The sequence below is a fragment of the Cordyceps militaris genome, assembly GCF_000225605.1.
Source record: "Cordyceps militaris CM01 unplaced genomic scaffold CCM_S00007, whole genome shotgun sequence".
Lineage (NCBI taxonomy): Eukaryota > Fungi > Ascomycota > Sordariomycetes > Hypocreales > Cordycipitaceae > Cordyceps > Cordyceps militaris.
The window spans coordinates 2,003,523-2,021,103 of NW_006271975.1; the positions used below are offsets into that span (position 1 = coordinate 2,003,523).

At 56.2% G+C, this 17,581-nt stretch overlaps 5 protein-coding genes across 5 annotated transcripts; 3 read left to right on the forward strand and 2 right to left on the reverse strand.

Annotated features, from left to right (window-relative positions):
* Positions 1 to 76: 76 nt before the first annotated feature.
* Positions 77 to 4,108, reverse strand: CCM_08862 (transcriptional corepressor Cyc8; the record flags this gene model as incomplete). Its single annotated transcript, XM_006673998.1, has 8 exons — positions 77 to 1,510; positions 1,563 to 2,015; positions 2,074 to 2,166; positions 2,214 to 2,476; positions 2,530 to 2,733; positions 2,790 to 2,942; positions 3,502 to 3,552; positions 4,090 to 4,108. 8 exons carry the CDS (start codon positions 4,106 to 4,108, stop codon positions 77 to 79), a joined length of 2,670 nt encoding a protein of 889 aa, XP_006674061.1.
* A 3,723-nt stretch (positions 4,109 to 7,831) lies between these two features.
* CCM_08863 (uncharacterized protein) lies at positions 7,832 to 8,518 on the forward strand (the record flags this gene model as incomplete). The annotated part of the gene is made up of 3 exons (XM_006673999.1): positions 7,832 to 7,960; positions 8,194 to 8,300; positions 8,461 to 8,518. 3 exons carry the CDS (start codon positions 7,832 to 7,834, stop codon positions 8,516 to 8,518), a joined length of 294 nt encoding a protein of 97 aa, XP_006674062.1.
* Positions 8,519 to 10,785: 2,267 nt separating this feature from the next.
* Positions 10,786 to 11,529, forward strand: CCM_08864 (carbonic anhydrase, putative; the record flags this gene model as incomplete). Its single annotated transcript, XM_006674000.1, has 3 exons — positions 10,786 to 10,871; positions 11,015 to 11,192; positions 11,308 to 11,529. 3 exons carry the CDS (start codon positions 10,786 to 10,788, stop codon positions 11,527 to 11,529), a joined length of 486 nt encoding a protein of 161 aa, XP_006674063.1.
* A 406-nt stretch (positions 11,530 to 11,935) lies between these two features.
* Positions 11,936 to 13,087, reverse strand: CCM_08865 (rhomboid family protein, putative; the record flags this gene model as incomplete). The annotated part of the gene is made up of 1 exon (XM_006674001.1): positions 11,936 to 13,087. One exon carries the CDS (start codon positions 13,085 to 13,087, stop codon positions 11,936 to 11,938), a length of 1,152 nt encoding a protein of 383 aa, XP_006674064.1.
* A 1,967-nt stretch (positions 13,088 to 15,054) lies between these two features.
* CCM_08866 (WD repeat protein) lies at positions 15,055 to 17,452 on the forward strand (the record flags this gene model as incomplete). Its single annotated transcript, XM_006674002.1, has 6 exons — positions 15,055 to 15,107; positions 15,285 to 15,301; positions 15,389 to 15,549; positions 15,726 to 16,856; positions 16,950 to 17,378; positions 17,426 to 17,452. 6 exons carry the CDS (start codon positions 15,055 to 15,057, stop codon positions 17,450 to 17,452), a joined length of 1,818 nt encoding a protein of 605 aa, XP_006674065.1.
* Between the last annotated feature and the right edge of the window lie 129 nt (positions 17,453 to 17,581).

Consider the following 17,581-nt stretch of genomic DNA (forward strand, 5'->3'; position numbering starts at 1 on the left):
GAAATTCAAGCAGAAAATGTGCAACGTAAATTTCAACCCTCGTACTCCATCCCCTCCCTCGTCGTTTTTTTACATCTTAGTCTGACTTGGCCGCGACAGCAGCAGGGGCTGCTGTCGTACCATTGGCTCCCGCGCTGGCTGGTGAGCTGGGTTTAGCATCGTCCGTCGTAGAGCCAGCCTTGGAACCATTCGTCGCCGCTCCCTTCTTGTCATCCTCGGGCGCATCGTCATAATCTTCGTCGACATCCATCTTCCTAGCGGCGCGCTCAGGTTCAGACGATGCGGGCGCGCGAGGAGCACTACTCGTCTCCGTGGGTTCCTCCTTTGGGATGACCGTTGCCTTGGCCTTTTCAGGCGCAGTTTCGGCAGGAACAGATGCTTGCATGGGAGGCAGCTGGGTTACCGCCACGTTGTGCTGCGGGTGGTGGTGAGCAGCCTCGGAGGGGTGATAGTCGCTCTTGGGTCCGGACTCTTCCGCTCTACGAGGCTCTTCACGGCGCTCTTCTCCACGAGGCGAAGGCCGGCGAAACCCCTCCTTGGGAGACATAGACGGCCGGCGGTGCTTAGAATCTTCAAGACGCGCGCGGTTCTCCTCGTTGGCCTGCTTCTTGACAGAAGAATCATCCTCCCACTCGCGCATGCGCTTCGGCCCGACTGAAGGTGGACGGTCCTCTTGACGCTGAGCTGCCACTTCGGGAGCTGCCGGCGCGGGGATGGGACCAGGTTGCCCGTTTTCACCGGGGGGTGGGAGTGGCTCGCCTTGGCCTGCGTACTGAGGCAGCGGCGGCGGCGCCTGGCCAGGGTAGACAGGTTTGGGTGAGGGACCATGGCCCTCGCGGACGTCGGGCCGGGGGCTGTTCGTGGGCCGGAATGGACCAGTACCGTTGGGAGGTGGCGGCGGTGGGCCGTTAGCAGTCACGGCGGGTACCGCCGACAAAGAGGGCACAGAGCCGCTAAAGTTAGGGTTGGCAACACGGCCCTGAGATGTAGGAGGATATGCGTGGACGGGCGGAGGTGACGCTCGGCGCGACGGGCCAGGTCGCTCAGCGTATGGGTTTTGTTGCTGAGCTTGCGGCGGTTGGCGATGGTCAGGTTGCGGCTGGCGAAGATCGTGCTGCGGGCTGGGAGGACGCTGGAGGGGAGGAGCAGGGCCGCCACGGAAAGGCTCACCACGACTCTCATACGGGTTAGGTGGCTGAGGAGGCGGGTTCACGTTGGATAGGTTGCGAGCCCAGTTCTCGCCGGCACCTTGAGCGGCGGGAGGAGGACCGCCAGCAGGAGGTTGAGAAGAAGAGCCTGCCCACTGAGGACCAGTAGGCCCCTGAGGACCGGTAGCCTGATAAGCTTGAGGGTGGACGTCAGCAGGCTGAGGAGCGGCGGGAGGAGCACCACCGTTGCCGGAGCGAAGCAGCTGAAGACGGTTCTTGATGTGCGGGTTGCCAGGATCGAGCTCAGCGGCCCGTTGGTACGCATCGAGAGCATCAGAGATTTGGTTATTACACGACTCGTACTAGGACAAGTTAGTAAGACATGGCGGCTTTGAACGGGGAAGAGAGGCTTACCAAAGTGCCGAGATCGTACCAAACTTCAGAAATGTAGGGGTTGAGCCGGATGGCGCGAGAATAGGCATCTAGCGCGTCTCTGTACTGGTTGATCTGATAATACAACACACCAATAGAGCACCAGAAAGTGGGGTTCTTTCCATCACGGTACACAGCCTGCTGATAAGCCTCATACGCCTTTGGGTACTTTTGCTGCGACATGTAGCATCTCCCAAGCAGATACCAGCTCTGTGCGTCCGTGTTGTCTGCTTCCGTTAGGCTTAGGTCATCCGTGACTGGCCGTCTAAATGACCTACCGGCATTCACAGATTTCTCGAGATACTGGATGGCGCGGTCTTGGTACTCATACGAGTTGCTCTGCTGGTGGTGGAGCCAGCCGAGCTGTTGGAGGACCTTGGCGTGGGTGGGTGAGTGATCTAGAACACGTTGGTATGCGGCCTTGGCGTTATCAAACTGCACAATTTGTTAGTTTCGAACAGCTCCGCGGGAACGATTCTCGAAAAAAACGTACGTCCTTTTGTTGCTCGTGCACATGTCCAATTTGGAACCAGATATCCTCCTGTGTCAAAGGTCCAGGCGGCGAGCTGACAATATACTTGAAGCACTACAAAGAGTTAGATACAATTGGCGTAGAGCGCGTGCGGAGCTTACCTCGAGACTTTGGGGGTATTTCTGTTGCTGCTTATAGATGATTCCGAGGCGAAAGTAAATCTCGTTTGCCTTTTCAAAGTCGGGTTGGATCTGCATAACTTGCGAAAAGGCTTCTTCGGCATAGTCATAGCTGCCGTAGCGGTCGTACAAGATGCCGATTCCATACCAGAGCATGGGATCCTTGGGATCGCGCAGGTTGACCAAGGCTTGCTGGTAAGCATCATAGGCCTTTTGAAGGTTCTCGGTCATGAGGAAGCAGTGGCCTGAGGAACAAATTAGTAGTGGAGCAAATGTAGCTGTGCAGGTATACACTTACCAAGGTTACCCCAAGCCTCGCCGTTATTTCTGTCCATGTCGACGATGGTGCGAAAGAACTCGAGAGCCTTGTCAAAGGCCTCGCGACCCTTGAGCAGCATGCCGATGGCGTTGAGGGCGGTGATGGATTGGGGGTTGGCGATGAGGGCGCGCTCGTACGCTTGAAGGGCCTCATCAGGGACGCGCAGAATTTCTGAGAAGCTTCCTGGAGAGGAGGTTAGCGATGATGCGACGGGCAGTGGCGAGGCGGGGCAATCTTACCGATCTGCAGCCAAACCTGCTCGTTGAGCTGCTGGATCTGGGCCGAGGCGTTGTACTGGCTCGAAGGGCCGGCGTGAGGGGCGCCAGGCGCCTGCGCTTGCTGGTGCTGCATCTGCATCATGGTGGGAGAAGGATGATGGTTGGCGGCCATTGCTGATTGCTGATGATGGTCGCCGACTTGGAGTCGCACGCGGGACGTGTACCAGGTCGAGTCGTTGCAAGGTGAGCGGCGACGACGGGGGAGACGGGATCAGCGCGGGCGGAATTGATCAATGCCGATTAGGTATACGTGAAAAGATAAAAAATCAAGATGATGATTTGGCAGCTTGGCGCAGCTTGGCCGAGGTCGAGTTGCGTTGGCGATGCAAGCGCGTAGCAGCTGGGGTTGAGGCGGGAAGCCTTACAGGACGGGGCGGCCTGGGCGCGGGTGCGAAAAGGGCGAAAAAAATAAAGGAACCGACGATGCACTACGTGAGGAATCGCGCCTCAGGTGGACCGGCGGGAAGTTTGGCAAAGGGGGAGGGATGGAGGCGATATGACGAGAGGAAACCAGGATGGAGATGATTGCAGAGGCCTTGCAGCCGTTGGGAGGCAGAGTTGAAGGAATTGGGGGGGGAAGAGGAGGAGGAGAGAAAGGAAAACTGGTCATTGGGGAGAGGCTGTCTGGTGGAGGAAAGGACCTGCACCGCTGGCCGAGCCAAACTCCCCTAACCCATGAGAATGGGAGGGAACGGGCAAGGATAATGGGACGGAGGGCGTGTGGCTGTGTGGGGACGGGCGGCTCCACAAGGAGCGAGTGGCCGCCGCATGGTTGTTGGCTTTGGAGTACTTTTGATCAGGTGGGCATTGGGCGGCGGATCCAAGTAGACGAGGAGATGGGCAGGGGTGCAGCTTGTCAACAGGGGGGCGTGCGGCGATTCAGCAAGTGTGGTGCACAGCGTGTGTGTGTGATGGCGCTGATGGGGCGCTGATGGCCCACGGCCCCAAGGCCCATGGATGGGTTAATGTGGAGGGTGTGTGCCGGAGTGGGCCGGGGCTGGGGCTGGGGCTGGCATCAAGTGGCTTGTGAAGTGTGCCAGTGCCAAGTGGGGTTTTGCAGTTGTGGTGGTGCCGCCGCCGTGGTTGGTGGCTGCTGTTGATGCTGGTTCGGCACCGCCCACACCAACCCAGCCTATTTGCTTGCTGCAGACAAATAATGGGAGGTACCGATCAGCCCAGTTACGGTGACAAGATACACCGCCGATCGGTGATGTGGCATCTTAAGTTCTGCGGCTCTTTCTTAAAGTTAGGACTATGTCACCGTTCTCATTTTTTGCCATTGCAATCCACTATTTCTACGAATTATTTCGCAGCAGCTTCCTCGTCGTTGCTATTCACTCCAGGGCCAGTGACCAGTCCCATGTCGTCCGCCAAACTTTGTGTGGCTCCTGTCTTCGGATAACCACTGGTAGCCACTAGTTAGTTAGGACAAACCCGCCCACTCCGTCATTGAACCCGGCAGGGTCTATGCGTTAGGTACGGAGTACAGTAGGTAGTTATTGGGGAGCTTTCGTTGAACACAACAGCGAGAAACATTGACTACCTACCTGCCTGGTAGGTAGCCAAGGTAGTTAGCTAGCTAATCCTCTGCTAGAAAGCTAAATTGTAAATCGGAAAAGGAGGCAAAAGCCATCCACCAAGCAAACCCTTGGCCCCTCCTCAAACAGCCCCCAAAAATCCACTCCAACAGGCCAGTTCGCAGCTGCATCATGACGCTTACCTGCGATCCGTTACGTTATCAGCCTACCTGGCAATACTTCCAGCTCGTTTCAAACCTCGTCTGATCCTTTCTTAACGACCTCCCCCGCGCGCCTGCGCACAAGAGTAACCCTCCTGCACGCCACGGCCGCACCCGCGTAACCCACCACAGGACCATCGCGTAGCACAATGGCCACGGCAGCTGGGTGCAGCAAGCGCGTGGACCGTTGCATGTGTGATGCAAGCCCTGTGTATCCATCCGTCCTGCGCTTCCTTGTCCCTTTTTTTGCTTCTCTGCGCGACGGCAACGACGACGACCCTCCAGCAACGGGGATCGGTAATAAACCCAAGGTCGGCTGCTGTGCTACCCAGCCTGCGCGGCGGAATAGGACACCAAGGGCCTGCATTGCCTTGAATCTACGATTTCTGCGACCACAGTACAAATGGTGCCAGTAACTGGATGGTGTCATTGCCGCTAGAGTACCTAGGTATGTAGGTAGGCGCCAGCTGCATCGTAGATAAATAACCTCGAAACTTTGTTGGACTTGATCGTTCTATTGTCCGTCAGGTGCCGTCATCGTGCAACCTCAGGCAGTCGGCCCGGGCCCAGCCTTGCCATCGGCGGCGCGACTGATGTGATGTTGCTTTTAGCGCCTTGAAATACCGCGCGCACTGTCCCGTTGTCTTTGTCTTTGCCTTGGTTCCTCCAACCACTCTTTGTCACTAACATCAATCTAGCGATGGCCCCCAAAAAGATGGGGTAACTCTACACTGGTACGATTGCTCCCGTTTGTTGATACCAGTATGCGTCAAACATGCGGCGCGGCAAGAGACGAGATAAATCTACCCATGGAGATTGGACCGAGACAACGACGTCCCCCTCGGCACTGATATGATCAGCGGCGGAAATATGTACCACTTATCGCCTCGCATTCGTCCTCAAAAATGCCGAGGCATGCACGTACCCTGTACCTTGAGATTCTCACCAAGAGGCCTGTCCTGCTGCAACTGCGACTCCAACGCACAGACGCACGAGGTATGGAGGATGGCGAGCAAAATAATCCAGCCAGCAAAGCAGAACAAAGCTAACTGCATACCTCGACAGAGATTGCTTAATCTGATGCAGTGGCTTTTTTGCATAGGAAAAATAGCCGCGGTGGCCAGCCCCTGCATCCGGCACACATCATTTAAGCTCCAGCACGTGACTTCTAGCAGGCACAGCAAATACCCGTGCCGGAAGCCCTGACCTGCCTGCCAGTGCCAATGCCTGCCCAGTGCCAGTGCCAGCTGCCAGCCCGCATCGCCCGCATCGGCCCAAGCAGGGTGCAAGCCAGAGACGGGACCCGCTCCCCTTGTTCGGTTCGAGAACATCGCTTCCGGGCTGCCTGGCACCTGCTTGAGTGTGAGTGGGCCTCTGTTTTTCGCCCTTCTTTTTCTTTTGTTTTTTTTTTTCGCGGTTCATTTTTCTTCTGGGCCTAGCCCTCGGAACAACGGAGGGGAGGCGAACGCGGGCTTTATCGAAAGGGTCCTCGCCCCGTTCTCTGATATTCCCAGCACTAGCCACAGGTGACGCCACCTCTGTTCACCACTACTAAGTTATAACCGTCGTCGTCACCACTGCCCGGTACAGCAAACGACGACGCTATTCCCGTCAGCGATTGGTGGCCATGGCTGAAACGACCTTGACGAACGACGCAAAGAGACAAGCCCTAGGCGCGTATGCAAACTTTCGTTTCATCATCGTTTGAACTCGTCTCGTTGCTTATTGGCAAAACGGACGATCGGGTAGAAGCGGGCACAGAGGTCCGTCCACACGCCTTTTTTTCATGCTGGAGATGATCCGTGCCGACCGCTTCTAGTTATGTATCCTGAGGAAGCGCGTCTCTGGCCTTCAGCCTCGAGCCAAGCCCGTGCAACTTCTAGGAAAGCGATTCGGCAGGGAACCGTGCTCTGGACCTCCCCCTCTTTGCCAGGCATCAAGGACAAGGCGGGCGAGGCACGCAGAGTGAGTGGGGTCTTGACGGCGGCCAGCTCCCTAGCAAAAAATAGCCTGCCCCCACCACCCCTATTTTTTTGCCTGTAACTAAAAAGCCTACCTAAAAAAATGGTCTCAGAAATTCCGCCACCTATCGCCACCACCTGGACGTCGAAACGGATCCCCAAGTCTCAATCAGTCATCCGTATTTGACTTGACGTCTCATCATCGGAAAGGCTTCACGACAATATTGTCCTGCGTATATCGGACCCTGAGTTGGAAGCACACCTATAAATCCACAGCTAAACGACAATGCGTTTGCCGTCAAGACCGACCAGAAAGGCACACTCAAACATGTAATATTATAGATTGACCAGACTCGCTCCGCATAGTCTGGCAGCTTCGTGAGCTTATACTCGCCGCGAACCATCACGTCCGATGCTGCTGGGTCGCTTTGCATAGTCGCCTATGCGATGTCCGGGTTGGACTGCCCGCGGGTGCGAGCGTCAAGACTTTTGGGCCATTTGGACGTGCGTTCCGTCCATCAAGCGGAACAAGAGCCCTCATTCTGCACAATCAAGGACATTGCCACACAGACGCACGCTTGTCCTCACACACCATGACCTGGCGCTTCGCAACATGATGGATGCGGCAGGAGTTGAGTGGCTGATTGGTTGGGACCTCGCTGCACTATTCTCTGTTTCGACTGCGCCACCTTTCACCTTTCATACCAAAGGACTGATTTTTTTGCGCGGCTGCGATGGCAGATTGCCATGTGGTTGGCTGGCGGCTAGTTCAGGAAAACAGGGCAGCCAGCACTATTCGGAACAAGTCTCAGCGATTGTCTTCCGGAAGGCGGGTCAACAATTAAAGCTGTCAGCAAGATCAATCAGGGCCTGTCCCGATTGTCATGGGGCTCTTAGCGCCTAAGCCAAGTCGTGATGATTGGCGTCCAATGAGTTGTTAAGTAATAGTACCTCCCTGAGAAGACTGCGATGCTGGGCTTGCATCCCCCATCCTCACCCCTCGTCTGCCTCCGGAATGCACCTGAGCTTCACTAGCGGGATTGAGCCACGATGGCAAGATGTGTATGATGGGCCACGTCGCACCAAAGCCTGTGAGATGTCAAACATCCGCAAACCTCACTGCCAGTATGACTGTGGGCCGAAACGATAGCTCCTCGTGTTACTATCTCGAGCGCGCAGCGCGGCGTCTGTTTCTCATCTTTGTCGGAAAACTGTAGATGGCTGCTGCCGACTTGCCCAAATGAGGCTTCCGTGAGCCTCGGCGTCAAGGGTGCGCTGTATTACTGTACTTGGGCACACCCACAATGAGCGCCACTGACAACATACCAGTCCATGAGAATTCGTACCAATCACGAAGAGCACCAAGTTATCACCACCTCGACACCACCATCCTCTCTCTATTCGTGCACACGTCTACGTACATGGCAGAGTCAGTGAGCCCCCCGGCCGGTCAGCACTGCGCAGCATGTCATGCACCCCGACGACTCCATCCTGCGCCCCTTCGGCACACTGCAGTCGACGATGGTGGCATCCCGAAACTCGCAGCCTGACATGCATTACCTATGTACGGGTAGTCGCCATTTGCCCCCCATGCCGCTGGCTTGTACAAAGTACATATTGCATATTGTCCACCCCGGGCCTTAGCATGTACTGATATTATTAACAGGTGCCCGGTGGATCTGTGCTACACTTGGGAAGGGCTATTTTACCGGTACGTCGAGGGTTGACCAAGCCCCCCTGCTCAAGGTCATTTTCACCATTATCTCCGCCCAGGTGCGTTGATGCGATAGGTCCTTGTCGCCGAACCCAGCAGTCCCTTGATTTTCCACACCTTTTTTCTTATTTCTATTCATTTTACGGATACGGATATTTTTCTGAGCATCCCTCACCCCTCTTCTGATCTGCTGCTATACGGATACTACCCCGTAATTAGGTACGGAGACTGGCCTATCGTCTATGTACCAGTGATTCCTATTATAGTGACCTTTTGACAGCAAAGTTTGCAGCTCTGGAACTCGGGGCAGACCCGTCGGGCCTTTGGCAGTTCTCATGCTGCCCGCCCACGAACCGATTCCGTATTCACTAACGCTCTTGTGGCACCACAAGCCTGCACTGCACCATGGACGAGCTAAAACGGGTGCGCTGCACCTGCACGGCGCGTTTCGTTTCATGGTGGTAATGGACCTGGGCTGGCGCCAACCCCATGGTTTCATCATCTCCTAACTAACTAGCCAGATTCACACTCCGCCGACTCCAGACGACGCTAACAAGACAAGGCACTGGATGCAAACCCTGTTGACTAGTTAGTAGGGCTGCGACGGCTCGCGAATGTCGAGAATCTGTGAACTGGCTTGCGGAGCTTCACCGAGCAGGCGTGTAAATACACTTTGCAAATGAATCGAAAGCACGGGGCCGGCGCTCGCCAAACCCATGAGTTTGAACCCCTGATCTGTGCCGGACGCATCCCGATGTGCTATCTCAGGGCCTAACTATCTGGCAGCCAATCCCAACACCAGGCTTGCTGCTCCATCTCGTGACCAGGGTTTGCTGCATATGGGCTCTGACGGAGGATTTCTTGCTTAGAAAATATGTAACTAGTTTCCTATCTCCCCAAACTGTCGATGTTTCTCGAGATATGGCGTCCCACCAATCACGGGCTCCCGCGTGGCGCTCTTCCGCAAGCAATCGCGGCCGCTGGACGTGCGCAGCCGCTGATCACTTGGCGGTGGCTTTGATTCATTTCAGAAGCATCAAGAAAACGGACAATGACAGCCCTTTTTTCTTTTTACCCCGAGCTGGCATTTGCAGTCATGCCCGTGCCCGTGCTACGGGCCGTTTTTCTCCTTGTTGCGTGCGTGTTTGCTCCCAAGCGTTGAAACGAGAGCAAGACAGCTCTCTGCTTTCTTCGTTTTCTCTCCCCCTCTGTGATCAGGTTTGAGAGGAAAAGAAGGGAGCAGCAGCACGTTTTCTACTTCCCCAGACTGCCGTGTTGGCAAAAGTCTTGGCAAGTTTGTTGGCGCAGAGGTGCCTGGTCAACGCGCAATGCGGTGCGACTGGAGCTGGTTTCCTTGAAGCGATCAACAAAGCGGTAATATGATGCGAGTTGGGGAGGGAATGACAAGAAAAAAAAAAAACGTTTAGTATCGGCGTCTCCTGATTCTTTTTTAAAAGCCTGTGCGACGGGTACATGCGGTGCGAGGTGCAGCAGCTCGTGGCAGGAACGCGCGTAGCCCGAAAATTGTCAAAGTCGCACACGCACATCTTGTACGTATTGTCTGTCCCAGCGCGTAGCAGATATGGGAGATTCGAGAGGGGAATCAATGGGCTATACTCGAAATCAATGTATTGCTGGATTTCTCTCTCTCGCTGCTGAAGTGGGGTGCTTTGGGCATCTTCCTGCATGTCTCATGCGCACATGTAAAGAAACTCCCGAGGAGGGAGGGGGGAGGAGAGACTCTCCCTGCAGACATCATGTGAGAGCGTACTTTTTTCGTGCCCCCACGTTTCTGAGTCAATGAGGGGATTGATCACGCAAACGCCTGTTGCGAATCTTGTGCTCTGGCGATGGACGCGAGAAGGTATTTTGTAGGCTTGTGGTATTCCTATCCAACACAATCTGCAGCGTTTTTATCTCATGGGGCCGCTCGGCGAGGCAGGGAGGACAGTATTGTAACGTGCGGTGCCGAGGGGCATGACACATGGCAAAGCAAGCGGGTTGGTTTTATAAAAATAAAAGAGTTTCAGAAACAAATATCGGACCAAAGCAGTTCTTGCTTGCCAGCACCGACATGACCCAGTGCGCTGGCAGCTCCATCCACAGCTTCTCACACTCTGCAACTTAGCTCCGAGCGAGCAACGCTCACCAACATCAACAAAAGGCCCTTTTCCTATCCAGCGTTAGCTTGCCCAGCGTTGCAGGTATAAAAAACGATGCGGAGGGAACGTGTGTAGTGCGGGGGGCGATCCCATTGGGCCGTTCCTGTGATGGCATCATCGCGGATAACGAATGCTCCGCGCTACATCGAGCCAAAAGCAGTGGTTGCATGGCGAACAGCGCCTACAAAATGACGACTTTTTTCTTCTAATTCCTTTTCGGTAGATGCGAGGCGGGGAAAAAACACCAGACGAGCGTGCATCCAATCTATACTACAGAAAATCTATATAAATCGCTAGCTGACCGCGTCCCGGCAATCTACATTCTTCTATCCCTATATATCCAATCCACACCAAGAGCCTTTGATCAACACAACAAAAAACAATGTCTGTCGCCGCCGAGTTTGAAGCTGCGAACAAGCAGTACGCTGCGCAATTCACCAAAGGCGACCTGCCCCTTCCTCCCGGCCGGTACGTGTCCTCTTCCGCTGTGGTGGTTGTGTCGTGGTGAGTTGTTGTTGTCATGATTGGGGGTTGGTCATGTCGAAAAAACAAAAAGCTACAATGATTGCCCCCCCCCCCGGATATCGAGCGAAGGCTCTAAAAATAAATAGAAAAGTCACCATCGTCACTTGCATGGACGCCCGCATCGACCCCGCCCGCGCTCTCGGTCTCAGCGAGGGCGACGCGCACGTCATCCGCAACGCCGGCGGGCGCGCCTCCGAAGCTCTCCGTTCCGTCGTCATTTCCCAGCAACTCCTCGGAACCCGCGAGATTGTCCTCATCCACCACGTACGTTTTTTTTTTTTTTTTTTTTTTTTCCTCGCTTCGCTCGACGTGGGGGCGGCTGTGATCGCGTTTCGTTTTGCAAGGGGGGAAAAAGTGTGTTGCTGACAACACAGAAAAGACCGACTGCGGCATGTTGACGTTTACCGACGACGGCCTGCGCAGCAAGCTCCGGACCGAGCTCGAGGAAAACGCCGACCACGTCTCGTTTTTGCCTTTTGCCAACCTGAGGCAGAGCGTCGTCGACGACGTGGCGCTGCTGCAAAAGTCGGGCCTCGTGCTCGACGTGCCCGTCACCGGCTACATCTACGACGTCAAGACGGGCACGATTGACAAGGTGTAAAGGCGGCGGCGAGCCTGTTCTTTTTTCACGAGGGCGTAAGGGACGCCGAGGAGGACGTAGCGAGGTAGAGGAGACGTGCTTAATAAATACAGTCATTTGAAAACTTGCTAAAAATGCCCCAGCATGTGTTGTGTACATGTGTGTTGTTGCAAAACAAGGAACCCTTTTTGCCTCCGAGATATCTTCACCACCTTCCATGCCGTAAGTACAAAGTCGCTAGCAGAAAAAAACAGCAACAACGAGTTATTAAAAAGGTAGATAGAGTGGACAAACGCGGCCGTGACTTGGGGGTATTCATCGCAAACCATGTCGTTAGAGAGAGCATCTCCACCACATCGTAGACATGCCCCCATCGCTTATATGCTCGCATGACGCAAATTGTAGGTTGATCGAGGGAATTGTAGCGCTAGTTCTTGCTGCTGTCACTTTCTGGCTCGAACTTGGTTTCGCCGAGCATTTGGCCCTGCGTCGTCATGGCCGCCTGCGTCGTCTGCGGCTGCGTCTCGACCGGCGGCCCGGCCGTCTGCGCCGCAGGCTGCGGCGCCTGCCTGGCCGCGGCGTTGGTGGCCGCGCTCAGGCGCTGATCCAGAGCGCGGAGCGCAATCGCCCTGCGCCGTTCCGCCTCGGCGCGCGCGCCACCCGCCCCCGGCCCAGCACCGCCTGCACCACGGCGCGGCGGCAGCCCGTCGGCCGCGGAAAACGGCGTGCAGAGACGCACGGCGACGAGCACGTCAAAGATTTGATCCGCGACGGCGGCGACGGCGGGCTTGACGGGGGCGGGGAAAAACTCGGCAAACGCAAACGTCTCCGAGGCGTCGCCGCGCAGGGCGGCGGGCTGGGTGGCGTCGAGGTCGGGAAAGACCGACTTGTAGAAGCGCAGGTAGGTCCAGCTGGCGAGGAAGCCGTAGAGAGCCTGCCAGACGGCAGCGCGGGAGAGCAGCGGGGTGAGCCCGAGGAGGGCGACGAGGCCGATGTAGAGGAGCGGGGTGCGCATGACGCGGAGGGAGACGACGCCGCGGAAGAGCGTGACGGTGTGGGCGGGGACGAGCTGGCTAAAGGCGACGAGGAAAGCGATTTGGAGGGGAATAGTGCCGGCTATGACGGTGAGTCTGGGATGCGGGTCAGCTTGGTACAGAGTGGTTGTGCAGGAGGGAGAGAGTACGCACGTCCAACGCTCGTTGCGGGTGAGGGTGAAGAAGAAGACCATGGTGGCAAATGTCAGCAGGTTGGGCACCAGGGACACGACGACGAGAAACTTGGCCAAGTCGGCCGAGGACCAGGCGCGCTCGAGGTAGCGGCCGCCGTGGTAGAGCGCAACGCAGGCCATGCCGAGCGTGAAGAGGTTGCCCTCGACGAGCGTGGCCGTCAAAAAGGTCCACGGGTAGACGAGCGACAGCTGCGGGACGAGCGTCAGGTAGGGGAGCACGAGGCTGCTGCCGGCCGCCGGCGTCGTCTCGGTCCACTGGCGGTAGCGGATGGCGGCGCTCAGGGCCGACTGCGCGGCGAGGGTGACGAGCAGCGCCCGCGTGACGGGGGGGATGTTGATGCGCGGCGGCATGGTGGTGGGTGTTTGGGTCGGCCGGCCCGGGATCGCGCTGGCGGGTGTTGGTCGGGGTCGATGAGGATGGGTCGTTTTCGAGCAGGTTGGGGTATCCTGGTCGGCTAGCAATCCATGAGAACGCGGTCGGTGGTGAGCGGTGGCTGGTGGTGCGGTTGGAGGAAGCAGAACCAACGGCAACGGCGACGTTGATGCTTTGCTGGAGCTTTTCTTGGGAGCTGGCAGCAAAGTGGCGCTAATCCTGATTGGGAAGCCCCTGTGGTTTGCGTTATGCGCCCGCTGGTCGTGTCCACGGTAACTATTGATTCACGAAAAGTAGAGCAGAGTTTTGGGGCAAAACGGGTCGACTAGTTATTGCGTATCAATTAATTTGTATATGTCGTTGATTCGGGTCCAAGTTTTGTTGGAACCGTAAAATTGAAGCTACGGCGTGAGAGGAAGAGCGCATGTTCAGGCAAAGGAGAGACGCACGTGTAGGATACAGATCGCGAATGATAAGTGATGGTCAGTGGGAACTGTTGATAGGGAGAGTTGGTAAATGTTTGTGTATGTGATACTTTGTTGTGTTGATGTTGTCGGTTATCTAGTGACAGTAGACGGTTACGAGATTCATTACCAGATCCTGTACTCTTTCTCTTGCTGTGCGACTGGCATATGAGCCCGTCTTCAATTTGTCCAAAGTTCGACCTGGAAGTAAAAGTTGGCTGCAAAGAGCGTGTCCTTTTCGCTGATTGGGGACCGGATCAGACAATAGACCACGCTCAGGCAGGGATCCGGGTCATTGCACCCTATTCGTATGCATGGTGCGATGTGGGCAGTGAGGGCTACGTGTTTTGCAGGCATGGCATGGGTAGGTATGAGATCAAGACTGGGGTATGGTTACAGGGGCGAACAAAGACGAGCATATCCAATGCGAATGTTGGCGCAAGACCAACAGGGGTGGGATTGTCTTTGTTGGTATTTTTCTTTTGTCTTGACGGGACTGAACGAATACTTAGGGCTCTTGTCGCGCATGTGAGGCGGATGGGAAGCATGGGGAGGATAAATGCCGTGGATGTATTTTAAAGACCGGTCTTAAAATGCTCAGATATAATTTATTAAGAATAACTTGGCAGTTACTTTTTTAGCGCCGAAACTGGCAGATATCCACAGCTGGGGCCCTGCATTGGAGGAATCGGGGCGTGGGTGGGAGCGAGAGAGCTGCAGGTTGTGTATTTTGATGGTTATGATGTGCGCTGGAAGGGGTTTAGCCTGGTACGAGATACGTTGGGATGAGGATAGGTCAAGCAAGATGGGTACATTTTAGGTAGGCGAGGTACTGCTAGATTATGCTATGCGCTATGCCCCGCCAACCACACAGCATGTTTTCAATGCCCCCTCTACCCCTGTAGGGGATCTGTTCAGGCACTTCTGTACCGGTACTTGGCTTGCCAACAGGGCGGAAGCAGGAGGACAGACAGCGGGATACTTGAATAGAGGTACCTCCCGGTAGTGTCAGCGGCCGTACGTACCTTTTGGCCGGTGTCCTAGTGATCTAGGTACTTGGTACTAAGTGGTTACGGTTCTAGTTTCCCAGTTCCCTACTAACTTAGTAGTTAGTTACCTGCCCTGCCCTGCCTTTCTTTTCCCTTGGCTTGGCTGGCCTCCCACGCCAGTCTGCGCCCGCGCCCGCGCCCGCGTCCCCAAGTGTGGATTTCATCTCGCTCTTGAATCTTCACTCACTCAAAATATCCCCGTTTCACCTCCTCATCGTGCCTTTCGTCCCCGAACAAAACTTGCCTCTCGCTCGCCCTCCTCGCCCGGGCCCCTCGATCCCCGTCTCCCGGACGTCGCCGCCGTCCTCAATTCTTCTCATCTGGTCGCAACCTTCTCCGCCGTCCTCCCCCTCGGCCGCCGTCCCGGGCGCGCATTTCGCCTCGACCTGACCACCCACGCCCCCCAAAAAAGCCCAGCCCGGAAAAAACGCCATGGTCACCAAGGAGTTTCTCGACTCGGACAGAGTCAACTTTCTCATCTGGAGGTACGCACCCCCAAACACCCCGGTCCCCCTCCTTTTTCTGCCATGATTCTCTTCTGCCTTGTCGTCGCTCTCATTTGCTCTCATTTTTATGCCGTCTTTCCCCCGCCGCTCTCTCTCTTTTCCGCTGCCGGCTGCCTCGCCTGTCTGCCGCCCCTGGTACTAACTTTAGCCTCACAGGTACCTCTTGGAAGGCAGTACGTTGTCTCCCCGACTCGGCGAACCGCAAATCGTCATTGTCGCACACTCATCCAATCCCCTACTCACCTGCTCACCCCTCTCAGATTATCGCGAGACTGCCGCCAAGTTTCAAAAAGAATGGCACGTTCGCGAACCTCACCGCGACTTGGAGTTTGCGCCCCACGTCAAGGGCCACGCTCTACTTTCCGTCGTCAATCGCGGCCTGCTCTACAATGCCCTCGAGCGCGACCAGGCACGCAAAGGCGTAAGTAACCACGCTTCCTCGCCCGTCACTTGTCACCCACTACTTCATGCATAATTGCGCCCCATTTCCCTCTTGTTTGCCATGACCCGCATCCTCATCCCCCTCCTCATCCCGCTCATCAACCCCGCGTAATTTCGCTCCCACCTCGTTGCTAACCCATCTTACCCGCGGCGCAGCTGCCCATCGGCGTCACCACTGAGCCCGAGGCTATCAAAAATGGCATCTTCGGCCCTCTAGACTCACCTCTTAGGGCAAAGAAGGAATACGACGAAGAGGCCACGGCCGTCGCCATCGAGGCTGCTCGCAAGCGCTCCCTCCCCAACATCACACACGTCAACGGATCATCACCAAAGCGCCCACGTGTCGCCAATGGCTACGAAAATGGCAGCCCGTCAGCCCCCGGATCCGCCACTCCCATGGACATTGACAACTCGGACAACCACGACAACCACGCCTACCCTTCGCCTCTCGAGGGCGAACAGGCACCCCAACCCGTCTCCCGCACTGACGGCCCCGAGCAGGGCACGCAGGTTGAAAAGGTCGAGGAACTCACCCCCAACACCACCTTCATCCGCCTCGCCGACGACGCCACGCACCCCGAGGCTACCACAGCTGCCGCCTCAGCCTCTGGCTCTCCTGCCACCACCGAGAACGCGCCCATCCTCCTGCAGTGCGAGTGGAACCCCAAAGACCCATCCGCATTGGCAGCTACTGGTACCGATGCGCTAGCCCGAGTCTGGACAGTTTCTCGTACTACTACACCAGGCGACACCCATGATCACGTGTCGCACGCTCACAACCTCATCAGCCCGGATACTCCCAGAACAACCACCGTGACTGCCCTGGCCTGGACCTCGGACGGCTCTGCGATTGCCGTCGCCGCCGACCTAGGCACCCAGGCTGCCGTCAACATCTGGTCTGCCGAGGGCATCCACGTCCAGTCTATGGAGGTTCCCGAACCCCCCGTCGTCAAGCTCTTATGGAATCCCTCCAACACTGGTCTCCTTGCTATCTCCCCAGAAAAGGGCGGCGCCGTCGTCACCGTCTACTCATCACTAACAGGTACCTCATTGTCCCATCGTCTCCCTAACCAGGATATCGGCGCTACCCCCCTCGATGCCACATGGATTGGCGACTCGGACTTTTTGCTCTGCGGCGGCGATCTGCTCGTTTGCCTGCATTGCACCGATTCCTCCATCGTACAAGTTCGGAAGTTTGAAACCAAGGACGACGATAGTTTCTCCCAAGTCATGTTTGACTGGCGGTCCAGATTGGCCGCCACTTCCAGCGACAGGGGAGTTCTCGATGTAAGCTGATATCCCATGATTCCCGAACAATGCAAGAAAGACAACCCGCAGGGCAAGTAAGCCGGCCGAGGAGCACAAGACTGACAGTTGCAGCTTTGGGATGAGTCTGGTCAACGAAGATCTATATCCGCACACCAAGGAGCCATCACTACCATGGAATGGCAGCCCCTCCCCGCCTCACACCCCGTATCGGACGACGAGCGACTCATTGCCACTGGCGGCGACGACTGCGCCATACTAATATGGAATGCACGCAGACCTGAGAGCAAAGCGAAATGCTTTCTCACTATGGACTCACCCATTGTACGCCTCGCCTTCACCCCCGACGGCGCCTTCATTGCCGGCGCCACCTCGAGCCAGGTTCTTATATGGAAGGTGGGCAACACAACCATGCCCCGTGCGTGCTGGAATCGGCCGCCGCATCCTGGCTGGCTCAGCCCTAAGGAGACTGACGAAGAGGATGAGCACTGCCTCTGCTGGGACATGACGGGCCAAAAACTGGCCTATGGATCAAATAGCCGGGTATGTTTCGTCACGCTTGTCTCTGCTGCACTTGCTAATTGTCCTAGCTGGCTGTTATAAACTTTCGACGATGATATTGACGACTTATAAACTATACTTTCTATTGGCTTTGACTTTGGCAGGTGCCAGAGCCGCCACGGGCCACGATTACCCACCCGTCGACCCGGTGTCAAATACTATTGGGCTACGAAGATGGATAATGT